Source organism: Corvus kubaryi, unplaced genomic scaffold (genome assembly GCF_017639235.1).
Source record: "Corvus kubaryi isolate FWS band 111438036 unplaced genomic scaffold, C.kubaryi_AGA036_p1.0 37127, whole genome shotgun sequence".
NCBI classification, from domain to species: Eukaryota; Metazoa; Chordata; class Aves; order Passeriformes; family Corvidae; genus Corvus; species Corvus kubaryi.
In genome coordinates this window covers 524,051-550,267 of record NW_024581032.1, presented here as the reverse complement: position 1 = coordinate 550,267, position 26,217 = coordinate 524,051, and the positions used below count along the sequence as shown (strand labels likewise).

At 45.4% G+C, this 26,217-nt stretch overlaps 1 protein-coding gene and 1 long non-coding RNA gene across 2 annotated transcripts in view; one reads left to right on the top strand and one right to left on the bottom strand.

Moving 5' to 3' along the window:
• Nucleotides 1-26,217, bottom strand: part of LOC121661234 — a 90,500-nt gene that overhangs the window by 48,115 nt on the left and 16,168 nt on the right. The gene's annotated exons all lie outside the window — the stretch shown is intronic.
• LOC121661232 lies at nucleotides 17,117-24,746 on the top strand. The gene is made up of 2 exons (XM_042021193.1): nucleotides 17,117-17,610; nucleotides 22,558-24,746. The coding sequence occupies exon 2, from the start codon at nucleotides 23,135-23,137 to the stop codon at nucleotides 24,494-24,496; it is 1,362 nt and encodes a 453-aa protein (XP_041877127.1). The 5' UTR covers nucleotides 17,117-17,610; nucleotides 22,558-23,134; the 3' UTR covers nucleotides 24,497-24,746.

Here is a 26,217-nt window from a genome sequence, read left to right as displayed (position 1 = left end):
GCATTTTGGGGTCTCTGCAGAGCCTGGCAGAAGAAAGTTTTTCAGCTGATGAAAAAAGGAGAGATATTTCTGTGAATGCCACGTAAGCATGAGGTTGTGTCACCTCCCTGCATTTTAAAGAGAAAGTTAGTATTTCAGAACCTTCTTTTTAATTTTTTTTTTTTTAATATGGATGACTGGCAGGTGTCAGCACTATGGACATGGGTTTCTTGCCACCTCAGAGAAGACAACTATCTTGAGGCAACCTGCAGCATATTCCTCAAGATCCCAGGGCCTTCACAAACTGTTTCCATTATGGGCAAAATGTGTGTATGTTAATTAAAGAACTGGCTCCTAATAGGCAGTATTAGCCAAAGAGCAGAATGGCCCAGCCCTGGTAACACTGGCTTGTGCTACCCTGTTGGGGGCTCTGTCCTGATCTGCCCAGGAAAATGGCAGAATCACCAAAATTGGTGAAAATACTCTCACTGCAACATGCAGAGCTCTCACCTTGGTCTTTCATCTATGAGAATCTGTGGTTCTTGCATTGCTTTCTTGATGGCAATCTTATTTCACATCAATTATTTGAAATGTATCATTCTCCCAGCAGTAATACACTACATCCTTTCTCTTCTGCATGCCATTTTTCATCCTTTCCGATCAAATAAGCTTTTGCAATAAAAAAATATTTGTTATGCATATATTACATGGTGATGCGAAGCCTAATTTCTCTACAGCACAGAGAAGAGGTGGAATAGTTAATATCCCCTCACTCCAGGAAAAGTTGTGGAATAATAACCTGGGAAGCTGAAATAATCACTCTGCCGTAAGTGGCTCTCCCCTGGGCCTGCCCACAAGGAGTCATATGGAGAACTGTTAGAGGCAGGCATCACTGAAGATTGCCTGCTCATTTTACTACCTGTAACATAATTTCTTTATCCAGGAGATGCATTCTATCTTCTCTGCCATGATTCAGAAGAATCTTAATCTCACGTGATTGTTTTCATTCTCTCTCCTCAGTAATTAATACTGCTGCACAAAATTGGAAACTTACTCTTTATTGCGAGCAACACATTATGAAGTTATTCTTTTTGCTTAAGAAAACATAATCTATGCATTATTATTAGCTCTCTAAATCTGCTTTTCCTATATAATAATGAGTGTTGTCTTGAAAGATGGTAGTTAAATGTCTAGATTTTTAGGGTTTATTGCAAAAGAAAACTTGGTTAAAATGGGAGCAGGAACATACTTGGGAAGTATAATTAATATAGCCATTTAAACATGGCTTTTGCTTGAGTTTCAAAGGTGTCTGCTGATAACCCTATTTATGAGATACCAAAGGGACTGTAGTGTGGAGATACAGCTAGAAAGCAGAAGTGAGAGCACTGCTAAACTCATGTCAGAAGTAGACGCGCTAACGCTGCTAGGCCGCAAACCGTGGCAGGAAGGCCTATAATGAAACAGTCAGCATAAAAGGTATGCTTGGTATGTACCTGTGATAGTGCTAGCTTTTAGTTTTGCAATGTTATTAAGAAACATAGATATGGTTGTTATAGTGATTGCTGCTTATATAACTGAAAGGTATAAAAACCCGACCCTGTATCAATAAAATCGGCTTATTGCATCCAAGCAATCTGCCCCGTCTCTTTCATCACCGACTGTCTCGCAACCGTACTGCGACAACTGGTGCCTCCGTGTGAGGACTGGGCTACTCCTACGGGACAGTTGGCGACGCCCTGCAGAACTTCAGTAACTTCTCTGAAGGTTAAGCCGCAGGGGAGCGGGAGCCTTCGGAACTGTGGTTAAGCCACGGGGAGAAGCAGGAGCCACGCCGGCCGGCAACTGATCCTCTGGAAAAGAGGTGAGTCGCTGCAGGGAACTATGGGCCAGGGTCAGGGGACAACCACCCCAGAAAGAGACGTGCTTGTGCTTATATCTACACTGCTTGACAAGCAAGGCAAATTTTTGCCTGCACACGATTTAAAAACTATACTTCGATGGACTGCTTCTAAATTAGAAGGAGTAACCCAGTCCACGATTTTTACGGCAGATTTATGGGATAAAGTAGGAGTGGAACTTTGGAATGCTGCGGCTAATGGTGATAAAAATGCAGCACAAATGATTTCCTCCTGGAAAATAATTTTTGAAGCTTTAAAAGCTCACGAAAAATCTCTTGCTAAAGGTAATGGGGATGCCCTTTGTCCCCCCTCTGCAGAAGCGGAGCCTCAGAACTTTTTACAATCTGAAAAGACTCTGCCTTCTTCACCAAAAGCTTCAGCCCCCCTTGCAACAAAAACAGCGGCGGGAGCTTTTGTAGTTCCTGAGGAGAAGGGCTCCTCGCGACCTGTAAGAGCATTTGCCGCTGGTTACGGTCCAGCTGACAGCAGCGAGGATGAAGGAGAGGATCCTTTTGACCCCGGATCCATTGACCCTAAAAAAGAGCCATTTCCCCCCGACCCTCACGAGACCTGGGTTCGCTTGAAACAACAAGCATTAAAAGAAGGGGACTTAGACTTTGCAGACAAGATTGTGGCACCGGTCTTGTATAAGGGACTGAGAAAACGGAATGCCCATTGGGAACAGATATCTTTCTCAGAGATCAAAGAGCTTCGGCGGGCAGCCACAGAGCACGGCATCAGTTCACCGTATTTTGTGACTTTGCTAGATTCTGTGCTTGCAGCTCATATTATGACACCATATGATTTTAAAACTTTGGCACGGCTGCTGCTGTCTCCCGCTCAAAACACTTTATGGGAAAAGGAGTGGGAAAAACGTCTACAAGATCTGCTTCTAACTTATGTGGGTCATGCTAATCAGACCCTGGCAGTCCTTACAATTAGACAGCTTACGGGAACAGGACCGTATATCGACCCTAATGTCCAAGCCCGAGACATTCCTCAGGAAGCTCTTGAAGGAGTCCGAAACGCGGCTCGCCAAGCTTTCCTGAAGGTCCCTGATGCAAAGACGCCTCAGAAATCATTTACGACCGTTGTCCAGGGGCCCCAAGAATCCTACATGCAGTTTATCGACCGACTTAAACAGGCGCTCGAATGCCAAATTGATAACGCAGCAGCTCGTGAAATTTTGCTGTTGAAGCTTGGTGTTGAAAATGCCAACGCAGACTGTAAAAAACTCCTTCAGTCTCTGCCTAACCAGAATCCCACTCTAGTCGAAATGATTGAGGCATGCAATCGTGTTGGCACCCTGGAACACCAATGTTCAGCCATGGCTGCAGCCCTTGCAGCCATGAAAGGGCCCCCTGCAACTTCAGGAGTCTGTTTCAGCTGCGGCAAACCCGGTCATTTGAAAAGAGACTGTCCTGCTCCAAAAAGAGATAAACCTGGGGTGACGATGGTTAGCAGGATGTGCGCCCGGTGCCGTAGAGGCCCACATTCCCCTAACCAATGTCGCTCTAAGTATGATTCCGAAGGTCACCTGCTCCAAGGATACCAGGGAAACTGGAACCAGGGCATGGGACGGCGGCGCCACGCTCTGACACGGATGCCTCAGCCGCCCCTGCAGATGCCTGCTCCTCAGATGCCAGCCTCGCAGATGTCCAGCAGCAGTGTCCCTCAAGTCTTTGCCCAGCAACCGCAGAGAGTGCCGGATTGGACCTACACACCTCAACCACAGTAACGTTAAACAATTCTTCTATTCATTTGCTTCCTACAGGAATTTTTGGACCACTAGGACCACAAAAGAGTGCCCTACTTTTAGGAAAGTCCTCTGACAGCCTTTTAGGACTTTCTGTTTTCCCTGTAGTTATAGACTTAAAGATGAACTTAAGATCATAGCTTGGACCTCTAATCCTCCATGTTTTATTCCACAGGGTACCTGTGTCGCTAAACTAATTCCTCTCCCATGTGATTCACCATCCATTGTAGAAAAATATAATACCAAGGTGAGAGAGCCTGGTTTTGTAATGACCCCGCAAATACTATGGGCACAAACAATTTCTGATAAGCGTCCTACCTGTCAGTGCACCCTGTCATTGCAGGGACAGCGAATAACACTCACTGGTATTCTAGATACTGGAGCTGATGTTACTGTCATTTCTCAAGATAAGTGGCCCCCTAGCTGGGCCCTTATGGAGGTGCCTATGGCCCTCACTGGAATAGGAGGCAGTAGTCGCAGTTATCAAAGTCGCCATTTGATTCAAATAACAGGACCAGAAAACCACACAGCCTCTGTAAGGCCATTTGTTCTACCTGTGCCTATAGTATTATGGGGATGGGATGTACTCTCACAATGGGGTTTCAGAATTCAATCGGATTTTTAATAGGGACCATTGAGGCACGGAACACCCTGAAATTAACCTGGAAAACAGAGACACCCATTTGGGTGGATCAATGGTCCCTACCATTGCCTAAACTGCGTGCACTCACTGAATTGGTCCAGGAACAGCTTCAAAAGGGACACATAGTCCCCTCTACCAGTCCTTGGAATTCATCTGTGTTTGTTATTAAAAAACAATCTGGCAAGTGGCGTTTGCTCCATGATCTCCGCAAAATTAATGCTGCTATGGAGGACATGGGAGCCCTTCAGCCTGGTCTCCCATCTCCTACCATGATACCCCGTGATTGGCACTTGACAGTCATTGATCTAAAAGACTGCTTTTTTGACATTCCCTTGCATCCTGATGATGCACCGAAATTTGCCTTTTCTGTCCCAAGCATTAATATGCAGGCACCCTTGCAAAGGTATCACTGGGTTGTCCTGCCCCAAGGCATGAAAAATAGCCCCACTATTTGCCAGTGGTTTGTTGCAAAGATCCTCAGTCCCATTCGTTTAGATATGCCTATACTCTTTTGCATCACTATATGGATGACATTTTAATTGCTGCAGAAAAACAAGAAGTCATGGAGAAAGCCTTAGCCCTTGTCAGTAAGGCTGTAACTCAAGCAGGACTTTGTGTTGCTCCTGAAAAAATTCAGCATCAACCCCCTTGGAAATACCTGGGCTGGCGAATTAGGACCCAGAGTATTGCTCCTCAGCCTTTACAAATTCAAACAAACATTTCTACTTTGCATGATGCTCAGAAACTTTTGGGGACAATTAATTGGGTTCGTCCCCTGTTAGGAATCTCAAACACAGACTTGAGCCCTCTGTTTGCTCTGTTAAAAGGAGAGCCTGATTTACTATCACCTCGGCAGCTTACATTGGAAGCTCGCCAGGCATTGCAAAAGGTAGCTGATGCTATCTCAAATTGGCAAGCGGCTCATTGGGCTCCAGAGTTGCCTTTTTCCTTAATCATTTTAAATCCAGCTAAGCAACCCCATGCTTTAATTTTTCAGTGGGACCCTAACTTGCCAGACCCTCTATTAATTATTGAATGGATTTTTCTGCCACATCACATGTCCAAAACTGTCAGTACTCAACATGAAATGTTTGCTCTGCTTATTGTAAAAGCTAGACAGAGACTTGTTACACTTGCAGGTGTTGATTTCTGTTTGATTTATTTGCCTGTTACTGTTGTTTATTTACAATGGCTTTATCAACAGTCCGAAGTGTTTCAGATGGCTCTTACCGACTTTTCTGGACAACTTTCCACACACCCCCCGAAACACAAGCTTGTAGCAGCAGGATTCAATCTTCTAACACGACCCAAAAGAAGCGAAATTCCCTTGCAAGCATTAACTGTTTTTACGGATGGTTCAGGTCGCAGCCACAAATCTGTGATGTTGTGGTGGAATTCGAATCTCAACCGATGGGACTCAGATGTCACCACTGTTTCAGGATCTCCTCAAATTGCTGAATTAGCGGCCGTTGTATGAGCCTTCGAACGCTGGTCTATTCCTTTTAACCTAATAACTGATTCTGCTTATGTTGCAGGACTAGTGGAAAGAGCTGAAGCTGCTGTGTTGAAAGATGTGCCTAATGCAGATTTGTTTTATTGGTTACAACAGCTTGTTTTTCTTTTAGATAACAGGCAAGAATCATATTTTGTGATGCATGTTAGATCTCACACTACCTTACCTGGTTTCATTGCAGAAGGGAACCGCCAAGCGGATTTACTTACGCTACCTGCGCAAGTAGTCCCTGATCGCTTTTCCCAAGCAAAAATCAGCCACTCATTTTTTCATCAAAATGCTGCTGCACTTGTGAGAACTTTTGCTTTGTCTTCTCGCCAAGCCTCTAACATTGTGGCTGTGTGCCCAGACTGCCAAAGGCACTCCTTTCCTTCTCTAGCTGGAGGTGTTAACCCTAGAGGACTCCAGAGCCTCGAAATTTGGCAAACAGATGTTACTCATTTTCCTGAATTTGGCAGACTTAAATATATACACTCTTCTATAGACACCTTTTCAGGTGTTCTGTTTGCATCCTGTCATACAGGAGAATCAGCAAGAGATGTTTGCCGTCATTTTTCTAGTGCCTTTGCAGTCTTGGGAATTCCTTCACAGATTAAAACTGATAATGGTCCAGCGTCTATTTCGCAGAGAGTTGCAAATTTCCTTGCCCTTTGGGGAGTTACACACAAAACAGGGATTCCTCATTCCTCCACAGGCCAAGCTATTATTGAGCGAGCCCACAGTTCACTTAAACGTCTTTTATTACAACAGAAAGGGGGAATGGGGAATGCTACCCCAGCTGAACGCTTGCAGAAAGCATTGTATGTATTCAACTTTTTAAATTGCTCCCTGATGGATCCCAACCCCCCAATTGTAAGGCACTTCGGCAGTAACCGACAGTTAGAAGTCAAACAGAAGGCCCCAGTCCTTGTTAAGGACCCAGAAACAGGTAAGATCCTGGGACCTTATCCCCTCATCACATGGGGAAGGGGTTTTGCCTGTGTTTCTACAGAGAGTGGCCCGAGGTGGATCCCAGCCAAGAGTGTGAGACCCTTCAGAGAATCCTTAAAATCTTCTCCTGAGGACTTTGAAGATCTCGATCACCTTGGCACACCACCAGCAGAGACCCCGGCCATCCCAGCCTCTGCCTCGAGTTACGCCTCTTCCTGATTTCTCCGATCATCAGCTCGGTCAGCTTCTACTTAATTCCAGAGGACTTATTGACTTCACACCTCTTTTTGACTTCCAGGGACGACCCACTCCAATAGAAGTACAAAATATAATTGCAGGTCAAGTCTCTCTCCGTGAACAGTACTGGGAATGGTTTAAGGAGAAACTCGGACTTGAGAGCAATCCTATTCCCTGTTTTATTTGTAAAAATTACTTTCATCAAGAGTGGGTTTTGTGTCAGTGTCGAAAGTGTCAAAAGCGGTAGTATTGCATATCGCATCGCCGCCGTAGCAATTGTCCACGTTGTGATCCTTTATGCCAATCTTATAGTAACTGTCTTGTTTTAAAATTTGTGTGTGGATATGGTTATGGCTGGCCTCCACAATGGTATCTTTGGGAGACAGACATGCCTTCTCAGACTAGCTCTCTTAGTAGGGCTCCTTCTCGACGATGGAGAAGTGGCCGCAATGCCAGCCCTCCCAGAACGTAATGTTTGGCTTACACTTGCTGAATCTTTAAATGAGTCTAGGCTGTGCCTATCTATGACCTCCCCTGGTGACCCCTTCCAGACCTGTTTGGTGGCTATGCCCTTAGTGAAAAGTGAATGGGATACCTTATTAAATTTGACAGTTCGAAGGGAGTGTACTGCCATAGGCCAAATTGAGCCAACCTGGTGGTGCCAAGAAAGTTGGCGAAAAAGGGCTGGAGAATCAGCCGGATGGTACTTTTCTAACAACAGGGGTTTAGGAGTAAATAAGGTCCTTAATTTTCCCCCTCTCCCTATGCAGCCCCAAGAATTGGACATTTTTGGGTCTATGCAGTCTTTTGCATGTTTTTATCTAAACTATACTAACCGCCCCAGCAGAAAATTTGGCTTAGATGTTTCAGGAACAGGAATTTACACCAATGCTTCTGCCTGGTGTAATCATACATTGCCCCAACCAGTCACTCCTGGAAGTGATGCTACTGAACTGCTAGACAATATATTTTTGATATGTGGAAACAGAGCATGGAAGGGAATACCAGGCAAAGCTATAGGAGGTCCCTGTACTTTTGGACGACTAACTATGTTTCATTCTTTTCAAAGGAACTTGCCTTCCTTGCATAAACTGGTGGGAGCAAAACGCAGCACACACACATATAGCCAAGATTGTGATGATAATGTTCAATTTTGGAACTTGGGAGCCCGAGTGTTTGCATCTATCATTCCATGCATCGGAACGGCTCATGCTTTGAAAACGTTGAATAACCTTGGCTGCTGGCTTGCAAAACAAACTAATGCTACTAGCTCTGCTTTAACAGGCTTATTAACAGACGTAGATAGCGTAAGACATGCTACACTGCAGAATAGAGCTGCAATTGATTTTTTGCTTTTAGCGCATGGACACGGCTGTGATGAATTTGAAGCTTATGCTGCATGAACCTGTCTGATCACTCCCTGTCTATCCATGCTAACATCCAAGCCCTTTGGAATAGTGTTAACAAATTGAGAGTTATGAATGATAACAACTGGCTTGGAAGCATACTTGGAGGATGGGGACTCACTGGCTGGCTTAAGCATTTAGCTAAAGCAGGAATTTATATTTTAGCCGCGCTATTGCTTATAATGATTTGTCTGCCATGTGTTTTGCAATGTGTTCAGAGACTGATCGATAAGTCAACAAAGAAAATTTTACTTGTGGATAAGAAAGGGGGAGATGTGGAGATACAGCTAGAAAGCAGAAGTGAGAGCACTGCTAAACTCATGTCAGAAGTAGACGCGCTAACGCTGCTAGGCCGCAAACCGTGGCAGGCAGTAAGGCCTATAATGAAACAGTCAGCATAAAAGGTATGCTTGGTATGTACCTGTGATAGTTAGTGCTAGCTTTTAGTTTTGCAATGTTATTAAGAAACATAGATATGGTTGTTCTAGTGATTTCTGCTTATATAACTGCTTATATAACTGAAAAGTATAAAAACCCGACCCTGTATCAATAAAATCGGCTTATTGCATCCAAGCAATCTGCCCCGTCTCTTTCATCGCTGACTGTCTCGCGACCGTACCGCGACACTGTAGTGCTAGTTCACTTTGCAGGATGGCTGGTTTTCCTTTTCTTACTTTTCTGTTCTGGTTTTTTTTTTGTGTGTGTGTTCAATTTGAGTTGGCCTGGGTTTCTGAAACCCAAGTGCCTGAAGCTGTGAGCCATTTCCCCAGAACAAAAATCTGAGTCCCAGTGCCTCAGTTTGATTTAAACAGTGCCTGGATCTACATATGCTCACAGTGTTCAGAAGCAGCTGCCCAGGGATCAGTGCTTAACCTATTTACAGGACAAGTTCTCAAAACAGTAACCAGAGGTTTTAGTCTCACTGTCCTCTGTGTCAGGTGTTTCTCCCTCATCAAATAGCACTTCTCGTTCCCAAATATCCCACATTCACAGCAGCAGTAATGAAATATGAAAACATGCCCCAAATGCCAGTTTAGTTATGCATCAGGGGACACTCTCAAGCAGGCAAAATGGAAAGCAATTGCCTGGTTACACAGTAAAATCAGTTGATAAATCTTTCTTTCCCATGGTCCCTTTCTTTTTATTAATATCTTCTTCCCTCATTATTTTACCCCCATTTTCCTCTCCAAATATGTGATTTTTAATAGGATAGTTGAATGAATACGACAATCACCTGGAATGTGCTTTGCTTTTTCTCATAATTCTGCTGCAGCTGTGATTTTCAACAACTAATCTTTGCCATCCCTGGGAGGGATGGCATTTCTCCATATTACAGTGTGTTGGCTTTGTACAGCCTGGTTTTCGGTAGTGGTGGGGGGCACAGAGGTGGCTTCTGTGAGAATCTGCTGGAAGCTTCCACCATGTCCGGCAGAGCCAATCCCTGATGGCTCCAAAGATGGACATGCCACTGGCCAAGACTGGGCCAATTAGAGATGGTGGTAATGCCTCTGTGATAACATATTTAAGAAGAAAATCAAAATGAAGTGGGGCACAGTTTTTTTCAGAGAAGAGGAGGTGAGAACATGTGAGGGAAACAACATGGAGACACCAAGGTCAGTGGAGAAGGAGGGGGAGGAGGTGCTCCAGGCACCAGAGCTGAGATTCCTCTGCAGGCCGTGGTGATGATCAAGGTGAAGCAAGCTGGCCCTTGCAGCCCATGAGGGTCCACGGGAGATGCAGAAATCCACTCATGATGCCTTGAGAGGCCTCCTAGAAACAGAGACTAGACAGGAGTAAGGGAATAAGGTAGGTATTTATTTGAAAGGCCTTCAAAGGTACCCTCTGGGGAGCCAGAAGCTATTGCCAAGATGGACCCCAAGATGGATGACAGGTCACAAGTTCTTCACACTTTTATAGGTTTGGTTCATTTGCATATCATGGTTAATTCTCCAATTAAAGCTTCTGTTTAATGATGTAATTCCCCTCAGCTTGCCCCCCTCTTAGAGGCTCTTTGGTTTATACTTTTTGGGCCTAGGACAGTCTAGGTGTCCTTGAAGAGCAGGCCCGGAGAGGCTTTGTTATGTCTACCTAGCATGAGAGAACAGAAATTAACAGGCTACAAGAAACTTCAGAGTTACACACCAAGCAGTACAAGATTTGAAAAATATAAAAGTTAAAACCTAAGGCATCACCCACAGCCTGTGGGGGAGGTGCCCATGCCAGAGCGGGTGGATGCCTGGAGGAGGCTGTGATCCAGTGGAGAGAAGGGGAGGCCCTGCTTCCAGTCTGGAGCAGCCTGTCCTTGGAGGACTGCATCCCATGGAAGAGTGACCCACACTGCAGCAGTTTTGGGAGGATTGTCTGCCCTTAAGAGGGATTCATGTTGCAGCAGTCCTGGGAGGACTGCTGCTTGTGAGATTGGAACCACACAGCAGAAGCTCACAGAGAACTGTCTCCAGTGGAAAGGGACCTCATGGCACAGCTAAGGGTAGGACTCCTCTCCCTGAGTAGTGGAAGAAGATCTCGGGTGATGAACTGACTGAAGTCCCCACCCCCCATCTCCCTGTGCTGTCAGTGGGAAGGAGGGAGGGGTTGGGGGGAAAAAGGTGTTTATAGGGGCTTATTTTACTTCTTACTATCGTCCTCTGACTTTGTTAGTTATAAATTCACTTTGTACTTCTAAGCTGAGCCTGTTTTGCTCTTGGAGTGTTTTCTCCCAGTCCTTACCTCAACTCATGAACCCTTCATTTAGTATTTTTTTTCTCTCCTCTGCCCAGCTGTAGCAGGGGAGGGCAAGTGAGTGGCTGTCGTGGATGCCTGGTGTTTTCCCAGTGTCAAAACCATGACATACAGGAGTATTGTAAAACAGAACCACTTGAAGTCATTGAGTGGCTCAGGTACAGTTTTGGGGAGGCCCTTAAATAACCTTAACAGATTAATGAAATGCTGTGCCCCCGTCTTCTAGCCAAAATGCTTTGCCACTCACATCACTTGGACTTACATTACCTGTAACAACCAGGGAAAAGGGCTGAGGAGTTGTGTGTGTGTTTGTGTGTGTGTGTTTAAACAATTGCTTTTGACAAAAAAAAAATTGTGAGTTTTCTCGTGATGCCAAAAGATGTTTGCTTTTTATATACTTTTCATATATTCATAGCTCTGTAGACTATTATTGTATATATAGTTTCTTACCTAACTTTAGTACTTTGTTAGACAAACACATTCCTGGAATCCTATTCTAATCTTGCTTCTTCTCTGAATAAGGCCATGTCACTTTCCCATGTATTTAGACATAAACAATGTAGGGCTAGAAGCAAGGGGGAGACTTCAGCAGGGGGCCAAACCAAGAGAGGGAATTGCTTCATTAACTGTACTTCTAACTGGGGATTGTTGTCAATTATGTTAATTTGCTAAACTTACTTATAAAAGTGTCAGAACCCTATTATCATTTGTGCACTCTGCCAGAAGTGCACCTGGAGGACCTTCAATAAATGGTAACTGCTTTTGATCATTTTAATCTTGTTTGGGTTGTGATTTTAGGGCTGAAAAGGCATCACCCCAAACCTGACTTATGGATGGTGGAAGGCAGAAGAAATTATGATCCCCAGCAAAAACTGAGCACTCTGCAAGCCCCCTTAAAGCTCTCCTAAAGCTTTATCTCTTGCCCCAAGGCACTCCCTCTAGGATGGACATTTCTCACCCAAAGGAGTGTTAGAAGACCAGAGGGCCTGGGTATAGAAAGGCTTGCCTTGGCTGCCCATGCTTAGTAAAATGAAAAATGTGAGTACTGGTGTTGGAAGAGACTCCCCTGGTGAAAAGATGAGTAGAGCTCATAGCCTAAGGAAACCCATCACCAGCAAGGCTGGTCAGCTCCCTGGACCAGGTGAAGCCCTGTCACAGTGAATTGTCCCCCTGCTTCACTCTAGATTGATACAGTTGCATGCCTCTCATAAAACCCTCCTCAGCACTTCTGACACTCAGACCTGCACACACAAGCAGTTGTTCTGCATTTGCAGTATGTTCTGCCTAAACATCACAGTGGCAACACCCGGGACTTAATATTTCAGCCAGTCCAGGAATAAATTACTGTTCAGGGCAAAGATAAGTGGTTTAAACAAAAGATGGTATAGCTCTATGGGCGTTTTGGAGGGCACTCACTTGGAGGGCAACCAGATATATCCTTGTTTTGTTTAACTTTAACAATCCTACTCAGGCAATTTTTTTCCTCCTTTCTCTAGTTCTGCAGCATTATTTTAATCCTGTTGCTGTTTAATTTTAGTATTCTCTATAATCTTCCTTTAGAGCCAAAGCATTCTGCAAAAATGATGACAGGGCAAATAATAGTAAAACTGTATTTTGTGGCACATACACTTTCATGAACTGGGGATTGCTCTGTATCTGTGTATTAGCACTGTAAAATTGTTTGCCACATGACTGTGTTGGCTTAAATCACCAAAAAGTCTGAAGATGCAGGCAGAAAAGGGGGGAAAAAGGCCTCTAGATTTTTTTTCTGTCTCCATTTGAACCTGCAGGTGTTGGGGAAGATGAAACAGAAAAGCATTGTAAATATGATTGCCTGACAAAAGATTTTGGGAATATGAAAACTACAGGCAACATCGAAATGAAAGCCACTTTTGAAATACCAGGTCTTAGTTACTGAACAACTAGAAAACAATGGTATGGCCACTGAAGATAATCCCCTCTTGATGGAACAATACCCTCTGCTTGCAAACAGGTCCAAGGGTCAGAGCAGACCCTACTAGCTCAGCAGAAGGGGTCCAAAGAGTAGTTTTTAGAAGTTAAGATGTAACACTCTATGGTAATATAAGAACTCTTATAGGCTGTATGTAAATGCTATAGGATTTGTATCTTGTATTAGATTGGTTAGTGACAATTAGAATATTCAGTACAGAAGATGATTTATTGTATTGTAACCAGGACTTCAGACACTTCATTCCTTTCCTTCCTTACTTCCACTCTTGCTCTTACACCCTCTCTCTCTCTCTCACCTGCTTACTCTCTTGGGCCTGCTCAGAGCTGAGTCTGGCAGCTCTGAGCAGTGCCCCTATACCCACGCCTTTACAATAAACCGACTGTGTCCCAAGACCTGCCTATAGAGATCTCCCCGTCTCCGTCTCCGTCCCGACCGAACCCGCCCGTAACCTACATGCAGGAACTCAAGTCTTCGTGGTCCAGAGAACAGAAGCAGGGGAGAATATGATGACTCTGACAGAGGCTAAAGTTCATCTTTCCTCAAGGAAGGTAGTCAGATAAAGTCCAGACCTGACTGGTGTCTCACCTGGTGATGAGCCTCTAAAGGTAAGAGACTAATTCATGTGGATGATTTGTTCTCAAGACCTTTTTCCACATATCAAAGTGTCTTGGTCCTGCTTTTCAGGATTTACTGAGTTACATACCACACTGTACAGGGATTATTGTAGAGGAGACCAGGTTGTGCCTGAACTCATGCAGGATTAGCACAGTGAATACACCCCACACTTGTGTCAAGGCCACAGCCAAAGTGGTCACAAGTGTGAGGATGCTCAGGGAGCAGATCTTAGCTGCTTGGTGGAGAGGAGAGATTGGACAGAGGTAATGCTGCTGAGGTGTGTCACAGGCAGGGCACATATGTCATATGGCCATGCAGGTTGGCATAACTTCCTTGGGAGCTCATTTCCAAGGAGACTGTTCTTGCTAAGAAGTCTGAAATTGTGGAAGGTTGGCAGAACTGGTGTAATTGTCTGAACTCTTTCGAGTTTTCAAGGACCACTATTTTTCTGTTTCTCTGCAACTGAATTAGGCTCAAAGAGGTGGGAGGCCAGCTTGCAGACTTCTCTTGAACAGTGCATTCCTTTTTATGCAGGTTTTTTCAGGTTCTCCTAGCTTCTGGGGAAAAGCCATCTTTTCCTCTCCTTCCTATTGAGATTTTCAAAAGAATCTCCAATAAAACTGTACAAACAGAACTGCAAAAATTATATCTGTCTTGGTAAAAATAAAGGGTTGTTTTCTGCCTTCCCTACAAAAAGTGATAAAGTTGATGCTTTCCTGGAAGCTTGTGATCATTATGCATCCATGTATCCTTGGCCTCCCATTTGCCCTCAACTGAAGATTGCTGAGACTGAAATAAAGAACAAATGAACAAAAGTCCTTTTTAAAATGTGCAAATACCTGAAATGCTCCTGCCACAAGCAGCCCCCAGAAAAAAGACTGTGACAGGAAAGTTATGTCTTACAGTGTATTCTGTTTAATTGCCATAATGCTTCCCACAGTTTAAGCAGGGAGCAAATAATTGCAGAAGCTTAATTGTAAGTAAAACATGGCTTATATTTCCATAAATCTTTCTTTCCTGGGGTTCCACAAGTTTGTGTTCCTGCTAGTTTTATCCATTTTTTTTCAGAAGAAGACAAAATGTTCTTCCTCGTCCCTGACCTGTGCAGGTCAGCTGATGTCCCCACAGCTAAATCCCTTCCCAGTGCAGGTCTGCCCTATCCTTTCCTTGCCAAAGGCTATCTTCCCCATAAAACCAGGAAAGAAGCCAACTTCTTCCTCCTCTTTTGGATCCTCACTAACCTGAACATCATTTAATGGTTTAGTTGTATGTTTATGCTGCATGAAGGTTAAACCACTAAAAACTCTGCTGCGTGGGGCATTGCCTACACTGAAGCTGTGTTTGCAACTTTTTGTTGCAAGACTACAGTTTCATGTTTTGGCAACATTAATTAATACCAGTGCTGCCAATGGAAGTGGCTATAGTTAACAATGTTCCTCTTGTTTTTTTGGGTTTTTTTTCCTGATTATCAGTCCTGAAAGACTTTTACTTTTTTTTACATTAAAGAAATTTCATGTCTGGACTCTCTGAAATTTCAACATGATGAACTTTGCACTGTAGTTTGTCAGTCTTTTTGTGAAGAGAAGGTTGCTTCCTTGGGGACACAGGGACAGCCAGGCTCTTGACCTGTCTATGGAAAGGCAGGCAGACAACAAGATCCTGGTTCACACTAAATCAGGTCTAAAAGACAGGTCTCAGATTTTTCTCTGTGGATCCAGAGGACATGGACCTGGACTCAGGAACCTTGACTCTGACAGCCTACAGTCTCTGTACAATGCCTTGGTAGAGCTGATGTACTGTGTGAACTGTTTTCCCATAAACCAGATCTAAACCTGAGCTTCTTAAACTCTGTCACTTGAACTGTCATCTGAAGAGAAGACAGTGTTTATGTGACTTCTGTTATGTGCCATAAATTAAAACAAGACAAAACACAGATTCTCATAGCCAAAATGAAACACAGGATTTGTAGTATTCAGTAGTAAAGAAAACTTTATTTCCTCATTTTCTCTTGTCTTCTCTGATTCAGTAAATTCCATTTTGGAAGCTAATTATATTAAGTAGCTTAACTTATTATAAGCCTGATGGCAAGCAAGCATATATAAGTCTAATATCCAAATTATTCCCACAGAGACAATCCATTGTTTCAGCTAGTGATTGAAGTGTCCCTTTATATTCACCATGCTATATTCAAAATTATTTAATTTCAACATCTAATTTTTTTTTTCAGCCAGAAATGATAAACAAATTATTTGGAGCCTAAACGAGTAGGATCATGGTAAATATCTCTCCTTGTCTCAACTTACTTAATAAGGAATGTTGAAAATCTGGGGAGCTATGATGCAAAATGGTTCCTTTGCCTGCTCAAGAAAGAGAAATTATATAGGATATCTTTACTAGAGATTTTTGTTACTACATTTCTGAAGAGACATATAAAGAGGGAACAATATTAGAAGTGATCCCACTGTTCCCTGTCCTTCCTGAAGTTGTAATACAAACATAGGTATTTTTGTATTTTTGCTTTATACTGTAAACCTTGTTTTTAACAAGCAGCCCAAGGAACCGAGAGCTCTTATGGCCAGCCTTTGCTTTGTACAGACTCTTTAAAATAAAAAAAACTGGGCCTCTTTTCTAAATAAGGTTTCACATTTATAGCAGAAGAAGGCATCCATCTTAAGCACTGCAAACATTTCTGTGAATTCTGGGATAAAGTATTGTAAAATAACACTGTCTCTTTCTTAGCTGTGTCATGGTTAAATAAAGCATCATATTTCCTAAACACTTACAGCATTTCTTTAGTCTAATAGTCAGCATTTGCCCCCAAATCCCAATTTCAGTGAGAAAAAGATCAGTCAGTACAGCTCCCACCCATGAAAATCTTTTTGTCAGCTTTGGTTTGTATTCTTGTGCTCACATGTAGCTAGAGTTGGGATTATTAATGTTTAACAGGGGAAGCTATAGAAAGATTCATGAAAAGTCGTCAAACAACCCAAAGGGCTCTTGAGATATGAGCACTTCTATAAAATATTGAAGAGAAACATGTGAATCTTTCTTCGATCCAGACACAGATTTAATTCAAAATTTAATTTTCTTTATCTTATTTGAGATCTCTGACTACAGACAGTGTCTGTGGTGGTTTTTTGTTGGCTTCCCATCAGTTGTGGCCAACCCTGAATGTCGGAATGTTGATGAAGATTTTGGGTAGTGCCAGTCTGAATCACAGGGTGTGAAGTACCTCCTGTTTCCCCAGCATACAGCTCTCTACCATTTGCACAACTGGATCCTCATCTTCCTCAGGAGAAATCTCACTGCTCAATTATCAGATGCTCCTCCAAGAGCTTCCTTGCTCCTGTTGCAGATGTTGGACTCTCATGAGGCACAGCCCTGCCATCTATCTATTTATCTATCTATCTATCTATCTATCTATCTATCTATCTATCTATCTATCTGTGGAAGGATGGCTGCAAGAAAGAGGACATGAAACTTAAAGCTCAGCAGCTAACCACAAGAATGAGCAAGGTCAACATGACCGTGAGCCTGCCTGCTAGACAAAGATAGGATCTTGTGGTCAAGCGAGACAAGGATATGAGTTACAGCCCTAACCACAGCTGGGCAGAGCTAAGAAAATGTAACTTTTAAGAATTATCCAATCAACTAAGGACAACTATGATTAGCTAATAAAGCCGGCTATAAATGTAATCGCAGAATCACTAATAAACGAAGCTCGCTTAACAATCATATTGATTGTCCGCATCTTCCCTCGTCTTCCGCAAATGGTGACGCCGACGTGATACAAGGACAGCACGACAAGAGGATGAGTGAGAAAGCCCCGGTAAGCAGCGACCGGGAGGCAAAAGGAACCGCAGCGCTGGCGCTTCCTGTTCCCGTGCCTGGACCAACCCAATAACGGAGTGTCCGCCGCACGGTGAGTTGCCTGCAGGGGAAAGGCTGCAACGGGCGCCCGTACTAACAGGCTGAAAGATGGAAAGACAGGCAGCTCTTGATTTACTCACTTGCTTTTTAGAAAAGCGTAGAGTTCAGGACCTCGATTTAAAAAAGGACCTGCCAGGGTTACTCGCGTACAGAAACGCGCAGGGGTTTTTCAAGGACCCTAATACTGTGTTTGATGTGGCAGAGTGGAGGCGGTATGGAGACTAGCTGTGGGAGCAAGTGATAGACGACAACAAAGCCGCAAAAAGGGTTATGAAACCATGGCGAGCAGTCATTGATAGTCTAAAGCAGCATCATATTGAGCAAAACCTAGCCGCGGTAGCCAATTCCTACTTGAAAAACGGGGGGACGGTCCCACGTTCGAGCACAGGCGAGCCAGAAATAAAACCAGGGCAGCTAGTCCTAGGGAGTGATAATGTCCCCAAACCCCCAGCCACTTGAACAATCTCAGTCGCTGCTTGAGCTAGCAATGCAGCGGCAGAGAGCACGTCATCAACCCAAACAGCAGAGCCCTCTGCCCCGCCGGCAGAAGAAGCACATTCAAAAACAGATCCCCTGAGACAACCACACCCCAATGAGCCTCACAAACACAAAAAGGGGTAGACTGGGACCATATAAAAAGGGAAGCATTACAAGCCAGCGACAGCACTATTTTAAAGGAGCTTGAGGATGGCTGGGCATTCCCTGTGGTATATGGCCAAGACAATCAGGGAAATGTCACGGCCACATACAGCCCTCTGGATTGGAAATTGCTATCCCAGCTCCGCAGTACTGTCGCTGAGTCTGGCATCCACGGAGAGCCAGCAAAACAGATGCTAAATTATATTTGGGGAACTGGCATTTTACTGCAAGAAGACATTAAGACCATTATGAAAATGATTCTAACCCAATCCCAATTAATGCTATGGCAGTCGCATTGGAACACTATGCAACACTGCAGCCCATCTCCCCAGACCCGCCGGCGATCCTCTAGCCAGACCAGTACACAGGAGTAGGGATGTATGCCTCCATAGAGGAACAAGCTCGGCTAGGACCAGAATTACTGCGAGAAGCCATGCGACTAGCTAGGGCTGCCCTAAGTCGGGTCAGGACTGCCCCGCCGACCCCCTCGTACATGGGAATAAAGCAAGGTAGAAATGAGACCTTTGTATCATTCATTGATCGAGTTGCAGACACCATTAACAGATCTGATGTGCAAGAATGGATGAAAGGCGCCTTGTTAAGGCAATGCACCATGGAAAACGCAAACTCCAGCACCCGAGCTATTTTAGTAACTCTGCCAGGGAACGCCACAGTAGAAGAAATGCTAGAAAGAATGAGCAGGGTCCCTGTAGGAGAGCGTGCCATGCTCGTAGAGGCAGTAAGAGAGGTAGGGCGCAGTATCAAAGAAAACCAGAGACAAGTACTGGCCGCCCTAGCCCCCCTGCAGGCCAAGCCAGCGGCAGTGCTGAGAGGCCCCACATGTCCTCGATGCTTCCGCTGCGGACAGCAGGGACACATTCGCCGAGAGTGCACCGCCTCGGAAGTTTGGTGTCAGAGATGCCAGATGGACAACCACAGCACCTCAGCATGCCGACGCAGACAGGGAAACGGGAAGCCGAGCGCTCGGAGCCGCGGCACGATGACACCAACAGTGGCTCCCGCAATAGCATCAGCACCCCACCCCAACCACTCCAGCCAGCCGGTCGCCTCCGTGCCAGCACCTCAGGAAGCCTCGGCTTGGACTTGGCAACCACAGTAGACATTGTCCTTGCAAACAAAGAAGTCATATGCGCACCCACGGGGGTGTGTGGCCCTCTAAAGCACAATGGACAAACCTATGGAGCACTACTAATAGGCCGCTCCTCAGCAGCTCTGAAGGGCCTCCTCGTTATTCCTGGACTCATTGACGCCGACTACACGGGGGAAATTAAAATCATGGTTCAAGCACAGTTCCCTCCATTGATTATACCTGCCAGCAGCAAGATAGCTCAACTAGTTCCCCTGCCGCACCTCATCCAAGATGCGAATAGCCGCGCCCTAGAGCCCAGAGGCAACCGAGGATTCGGATCAACAGGAGGCCTGGCGCTCTTGACAGTACCTATGAACTCTCGACCAGTAGTCCGCATTACGCTCAGCCATGGCCCAGAAGGAATTCACCTGAGAGCCCTCCTAGACTCTGGAGCCGACATCACCATCATCTCCCACCAAGAATGGCCGCCACATTGGCCCCTTCAAAACGCAGCCGTAGCAGTAAAAGGGGTAGGGGGAGCATCAGCAGTACAACGGAGTGCCCCCGTCCAAATAGCGCTTGATGGCCGCCAGCTAACCCTTGCAGTCACCATTATGCCATTGCCAAAGGGCGTGTCCGCCTTGATCGGACGTGATGTACTCAGCCAAATCAGAGCAGTACTCACTATAGAAACGGCTTTTCAATAGCAGCCATTGCATGGACTTTCCCCATTCCACTCATGTGGCTCAGTGATGATCCCGTATGGATTGAGCAGTGGCTGCTAAAAGAGGAAAGTCTTGTCCAAGCACACTCCCTGGTGCAAGAGCAGCTAAACCAAGGTCATGTCCGGCCATCTACCAGTCCCTGGAATATGCCCATATTCGTAATCAAGAAATCTGGCAAGTACCAACTACTACATGACCTGAGGGCCGTGAACGCCCAGATGCAAGCAATGGGAGCACTACAGCCAGGGCTGCCCAAACCAGCAATGCTACCCGAGGGTTGGCCCCTGCTGATCATAGACCTAAAGGACTGCTTTTTCACCATCTGCCTGCACCCTGCAGACACGCCGAGATTTGCCTTTACCTTACCATCAATTAATAAACAAAGCCCCGCACAATGCTTTGAGTGGGTTGTGCTGCCGCAAGGCATGCGTAACTCTCCCACCCTGTGCCAGCTCTTTGTAGACGCTGCTTTGCAACCCCTTCGGCAAAGGTGGACACAAACAATCATTTATCATTACATGGATGATATCCTGCTAGCTCAGCCAGAGCCCTTCACCCCAGCACAAGAGCATGAGCTGGTAAAGCAACTGAAACTGCATGGCCTAACAGTGGCACCATAAAAAATTCAACGCACTCCTGCTTGGAAATACCTTGGCTGGGAGATCACAGAATCGCACATTCGACCTCAAAAACTTGCGCTGCAGACAAAAGTGCGCACACTCCACGATGCGCGACACCTGCTCGGAGATCTGCAGTGGCTGCGACCAGTCGTTGGCCTGTCCAACGACGACCTTAACTGCCTGCGCCCCCTACTCAAAGGTGTTGACCCAGCAGCTCCAGTGCACCTGACACCTCAACAAGAAGCACAAATTCAACAAATAAGTGACCTAGTCACACAGCGCGCAGTAGCGCGTCGGGACCTCACAGCACCTATAGACCTTACAATCCTTACCAGTCCAGAGCAGCTCGCCGCCACTCACACACAAGAAAAGAAAACGGGGGAGCCATGAGTCCTAGAATGGCTCTTTTCGACCTTGCAGCCAAAGACAACACTGCAAGAGCAAATTGAAAATCTGGCCGAGCTAATCCGAAAAGGGCGAGACCGAGCACTTCAAGTAACGGGCCGAGAACCCAACACCATTTATGTCCCCATAAAGAAAGACGTACTAGATTGGTATCTACAATATTCCAATGCCCTCCGCGCCAGCCTGCTCACAGAAGGGACTCCAGTTGATACCCAGCCAGTTAAAGTGCCTATGCTACAGTGGATGCAGTTACACACTTGGATGCCTAAGCCAAAGCACTCGCTACAACCCTTGCGAGATGCCACGACAGTGTTTACTGATGCAGGAAGAAGATCGATGAGAGCCGCCGCCGTATGGCACGATGGCAAGCAGTGGTGCCAACATGTCCTGCCAGCAGACCCAGATGATTCCTTGCAGACACTGGAACTGGCCACTGTTGTTTGGGCACTCAGCAACTGGCTGAAAGACCACATCAACATCATTACAGACTCCCTGTACATTGCGGGCGTGGCACAGCGAAACCGCTCGTATTAAAGAAGTGTCCAATAAAAGGTCGTTTACCCGAATGTGCCAGCTAAGACAAGCAGTACAGCAGCGAGAAGAAGCCTACGCAGTACTCCACATCCGCAGTCACAAGTGGAACGAAGGCCTAGGAGAAGGCAATGCCCTTGCAGATCGACTAGTGACCGCCATCGCCGTGCCCCTCGATCAATTTCAGCTCGCACGATAAGCCCATGAGACATTCCACCAGAATGCCAAAGGTTTGCATCGGCAGTTCCGCATTACAATGGAAGACGCGAGAAGTATTGTGCGAGCCTGCCCCACATGCGGTCATCGTGGACTAGGCCTAGGAATCGGAGTCAACCCCTGCGGAACAGGTCCCAATAGCCTCTGGCAGATGGATGTGACCCATGTCCCTGCTTTTGGTAAATTACAATATGTGCATGTCGCCATAGACACCTTTAGCCATTTTGTCTGGGCTACAGCACAATCAAGTGAGAAGGCGCTACACGTAGCTAGACATCTCACAGTTTGCTTTGCCGTCACGGGAGTGCCAAAGCAAGTGAAAACAGACAACGGCCCTGCCTACACCAGCACGAGCATGAGATGGTTCTGCCAGAAGTGGAGCGTACAGCATGTTCTGGGAATTCCGCACTCCCCAACAGGACAGGCCATCGTCGAGTGAGCGCACCAGACACTAAAGCAATACCTAGAAAAGCACCGTGAAGTCAAGGACCCCCAAGAACGACTAGTGAAAACGCTCTTTGTGCTGAACTACCTTTGTATTACAGGAGACAGAGATGTTCCGGCCGCCATAACACATTTTAAGGAATCAGAAGCCAAACCAAAGACACCGTCCATGAAAGTCTTATATCGGAACACCCGAACCGGACATTGGGAAGGGCCAGCAGAAGTACAATATATAGGGAGAGGTCACATGTGTGTGCTTACTCCCACAGGTCCGTTGTGGGTACCGAGCCGTTGGACCCGACCTGCTCTAGCAGATGACAGAGAGTCTCCGCGAAACCAGAGACAGACACCTGCTTCGCCTTCATTTAGCAGTTGACAACCCTTTACGACTCATCGAAAATCTGCTAAGGCGACCTCTCCCCTGGACCAGCAAATGCGAGCTGCGGACTTTGATAAGCTGGGTGAATAGGCAGGGGTGGCAAGGAATACAAACCCAGACCTGTCTCCATTGTGGCCAAGCTAGGTGCCGTGCCTGGGTCAAAATCAGCTGTGGGGGCTGCAAATGAAAAGTGTGGGTATTCCAGGAGTGCTTGCGATCTCGATGGTGTCACAATTGCTATAGCAATTGAGTCCAAAGATCCTGGGCACGAGGCTTGGCTAGCTGGACTGGGTACCCTCCTGACATAGCGTTCAGCCTTATAGAAGACGTAAGTCAAAGAACCAATTGGGTCCTAGCTTGGAACCTTTGGCGGGCTGTAGCACGGCTGGCAGCCCACGAGGCCACTCAGATACTTGGCCACCGCTGCAAAGTAGGGCTTAAAATCCCTCAGTTGTAGGAGGTCGAAGATGAAGATTGGGACCGCATTTGCTGTCGCTTTGTTGTGGTCCCTCTGGTGGACCACCAAAACAGCTGTGCACCACATAGACCACCAAGAGCACATGTGGGTCACCTGGGCTAACCAGACAGGCCAAGAGTCCTTCTGCTTATCACTAGCCATGCCTTCCGATCCCCTCCGTACCTGCCTTATCGGAGTCCCATTGACAAAGGCCAGTAGCTTCAAAAGCTACACCTCTAAATATCAAGAGCCAGAAGCCGCGTTCTCGGCCTTTTGTGTTGTGACGAGCAGTAGCACAACACTCGGCATCTGCAAGACCCTTCAAATTAAGCAGAACCCTTTAGCCGCCCAAGCACAAAATACCGCCCTAGGCCTTAATACATCTACGCTCGAACCGCAAGAGCTAGATCTCTTAGGCTCCCAGCCTGGTCCCTATTGCCTTATGTTTGGATACTATGGCTATAACGGCAGTTTAAAGCCCCAACAGCCGATCAATGTTAGCACATGGCTGAGCCCGACCACCTCATGGTACTCCAATGGCACAGCCTACTGCAATGGCTCAGTGTGGCCAGTTAATGACTCTCCACAAAAACCTAGGGCATTACCCTCGGGAACCTTCCTTATTTGCAGAGATAGAGCATGGCCAGGAGTGCCTTCTAAGCCGATGGGAGGGCCGTGTTATTTTGGGAAGCTAACAATGTTTGCCCCTAGCATCCAGCAAATCCTAAACATCACGCACAAACGATCACGACGGAGCATTTGTCAGTTAGGCCCCGATTGCAGAGACAATGTGGAATTATGGGAACCCCCTGCTGTCTTTTTTGCCTCTCTCCTAGCCCCAGGAGTCGCGTCAGCACACGCCCTCACCCAGCTTAAGAAGCTCGCATGCTGGGCAGGCAAGCAAGCAAATGTCACTTCAGACGTGTTGAGAGAACTCGCTACAGATGTAGATAGCCTGCGCCATGCACTGCTGCAAAATTGTGCAGCCATTGACTTCTTATTGCTAGCACAAGGCCATGGCTGCCAAGAATTTGAAGGAATGTGCCGCTTTAATCTATCCGATCACAGCACTTCCATCCATAAGCAGCTGCAATGGCTGCGAGAGCATACTCAGAAGCTTACTGTAGAAAGCAACCCCTTTGATCAACGGCTTGCTAGCCTCTTTGGTAATCTTTCCCCTTGGATGCGAACCATTTTAACAGAAGCTTTTCGCTGGCTCAGTATAATTTTTGCCATGCTGCTTATTATCCGGATAGCTTATTCTTGCATTATTCGCCAAGTAACAAAGATCACAAACAATGTCCTGCTTGTACAAAAAGAGAAAACAGGAATTGTGGAAGGATGGCTGCAAGAAAGAGGACATGAAACTTAAAGCTCAGCAGCTAACCACAAGAATGAGCAAGGTCAACATGACCGTGAGCCTGCCTGCTAGACAAAGATAGGATCTTGTGGTCAAGCGAGACAAGGATATGAGTTACAGCCCTAACCACAGCTGGGCAGAGCTAAGAAAATGTAACTTTTAAGAATTATCCAATCAACTAAGGACAACTATGATTAGCTAATAAAGCCAGCTATAAATGTAATCACAGAATCACTAATAAACAAAGCTTGCTTAACAATCATATTGATTGTCCGCATCTTCCCTCGTCCTCCACATCTATCTATCTCTATATCTCTATATCTATATTTCTGCACTGAGCAAATAAATATTTTTGTTTAATTTCTTTGAAATTCTCCACAAAATTTGATGTTTAGGTATCCAGGGATGCATGATACCAAAAATATAATTTGATACTTGGTAGCAGAATAATTGGTTTCTGCCTTTTGTTCAGGCCACTCTCAATTTGAGACCTTGCTCTTGCATGTGTTTTTTTTAAGGCCACTGAAATTATCTTCATGCAGGCAGCAACTCACCCTGATGCCATGAAAACAAACAAGAAAACAAATAAAAGCTACATCTGTCATGTTTCCTAAACTATATTGATGAAAAGAGAAACCAGGCCATAGGAGTGATTATGTGTATCAGATGTCTGACAGCCTATGCTGTCAGTGACTTAAATACTTTGCTTGAAAGAGAACAGTACTGCCTACAAAAAAAAAAGATTATCTGAACCGGAAGTAGGACCTGACTTTTCAGGGTTTGGGATTTTTTTACTTGGACTTTTTTATTCTGCTTTTTAAAATTCGTTTTGTTGTTGTTGTTGTTATCTTCCAGGCAGATAAATACGAAATTTACTGACCATCATACCAATAGAAGGTATTGGCACATCTCTTTTAAAATATGTTTTGTTTAGGTGACCTGAAATAGCTCCTAAAGGAAAAACTACCCATTACAGGCTGTTAGAGAGCTGATAAATTAGATGAGTGACCTGCTGAAGACACCTTGCTTTCTTCATTGCCTGCAGATGGATCCTAGATAAAATGTGTACTCTAAACACAGGGGGTGTGTTTCAGTTGTTTTAAGTCCTCATGTGATTTCAGCTTTTGGCTCCTTCAAAGGGCAGTTTGGGGCTAGAAGATGATGCAGGACTGGTGGAGCCACACATCTTCTGAAGTTGCAGGTAGGTTAGGCTGAGAGTTCTCAAATGATCGTGGATATTTGTGGTTTTGTTACGGATTTATACCTATAATGCCAGTCTTTGTTAAGAGATCTGCAGCTCTTGAAATTTGAAGTAAAAGATAAGAAAAGCAATGTAAATCTCTTGGCTGTTTCAGTGCAGAGAAAAAGGTTTCATCAAGTATGTGATAAAAAAAAAGCTTTAAACCATAAGGAGTTATGGCAGCTTCAAGAATCATTCCTACTATTCCCTGTAGCTCTGGTTATCCACTGCAATCTACTGTTGTGACAGCAATGAAATTGGTTGTAGGTATGTGGGTGTTCATGCAGGTATCTATAAATTGTGGTGGTTCTTTGACACCTCTATAACTACAAGAACTCCAGACTGGTGAAGCTATTAAGTTTCCAGTTCCTGTTTCAAAATGGCAAGAAATGGTTTTTAAACCTGACTGTTTGCTGGAGCAGTGACACCGGTCATACCCTGCAGGCCCATACTTGTGTTTCTGGAGTCTTTCAGCCACACACACTTTGGCTGT

Coding starts and splice junctions, on each gene's coding strand:
- LOC121661232 (XM_042021193.1), top strand. CDS start 23,135: ATGAAGATTGGGACCGCATTTGCTGTCGCTTTGTTGTGGTCCCTCTGG.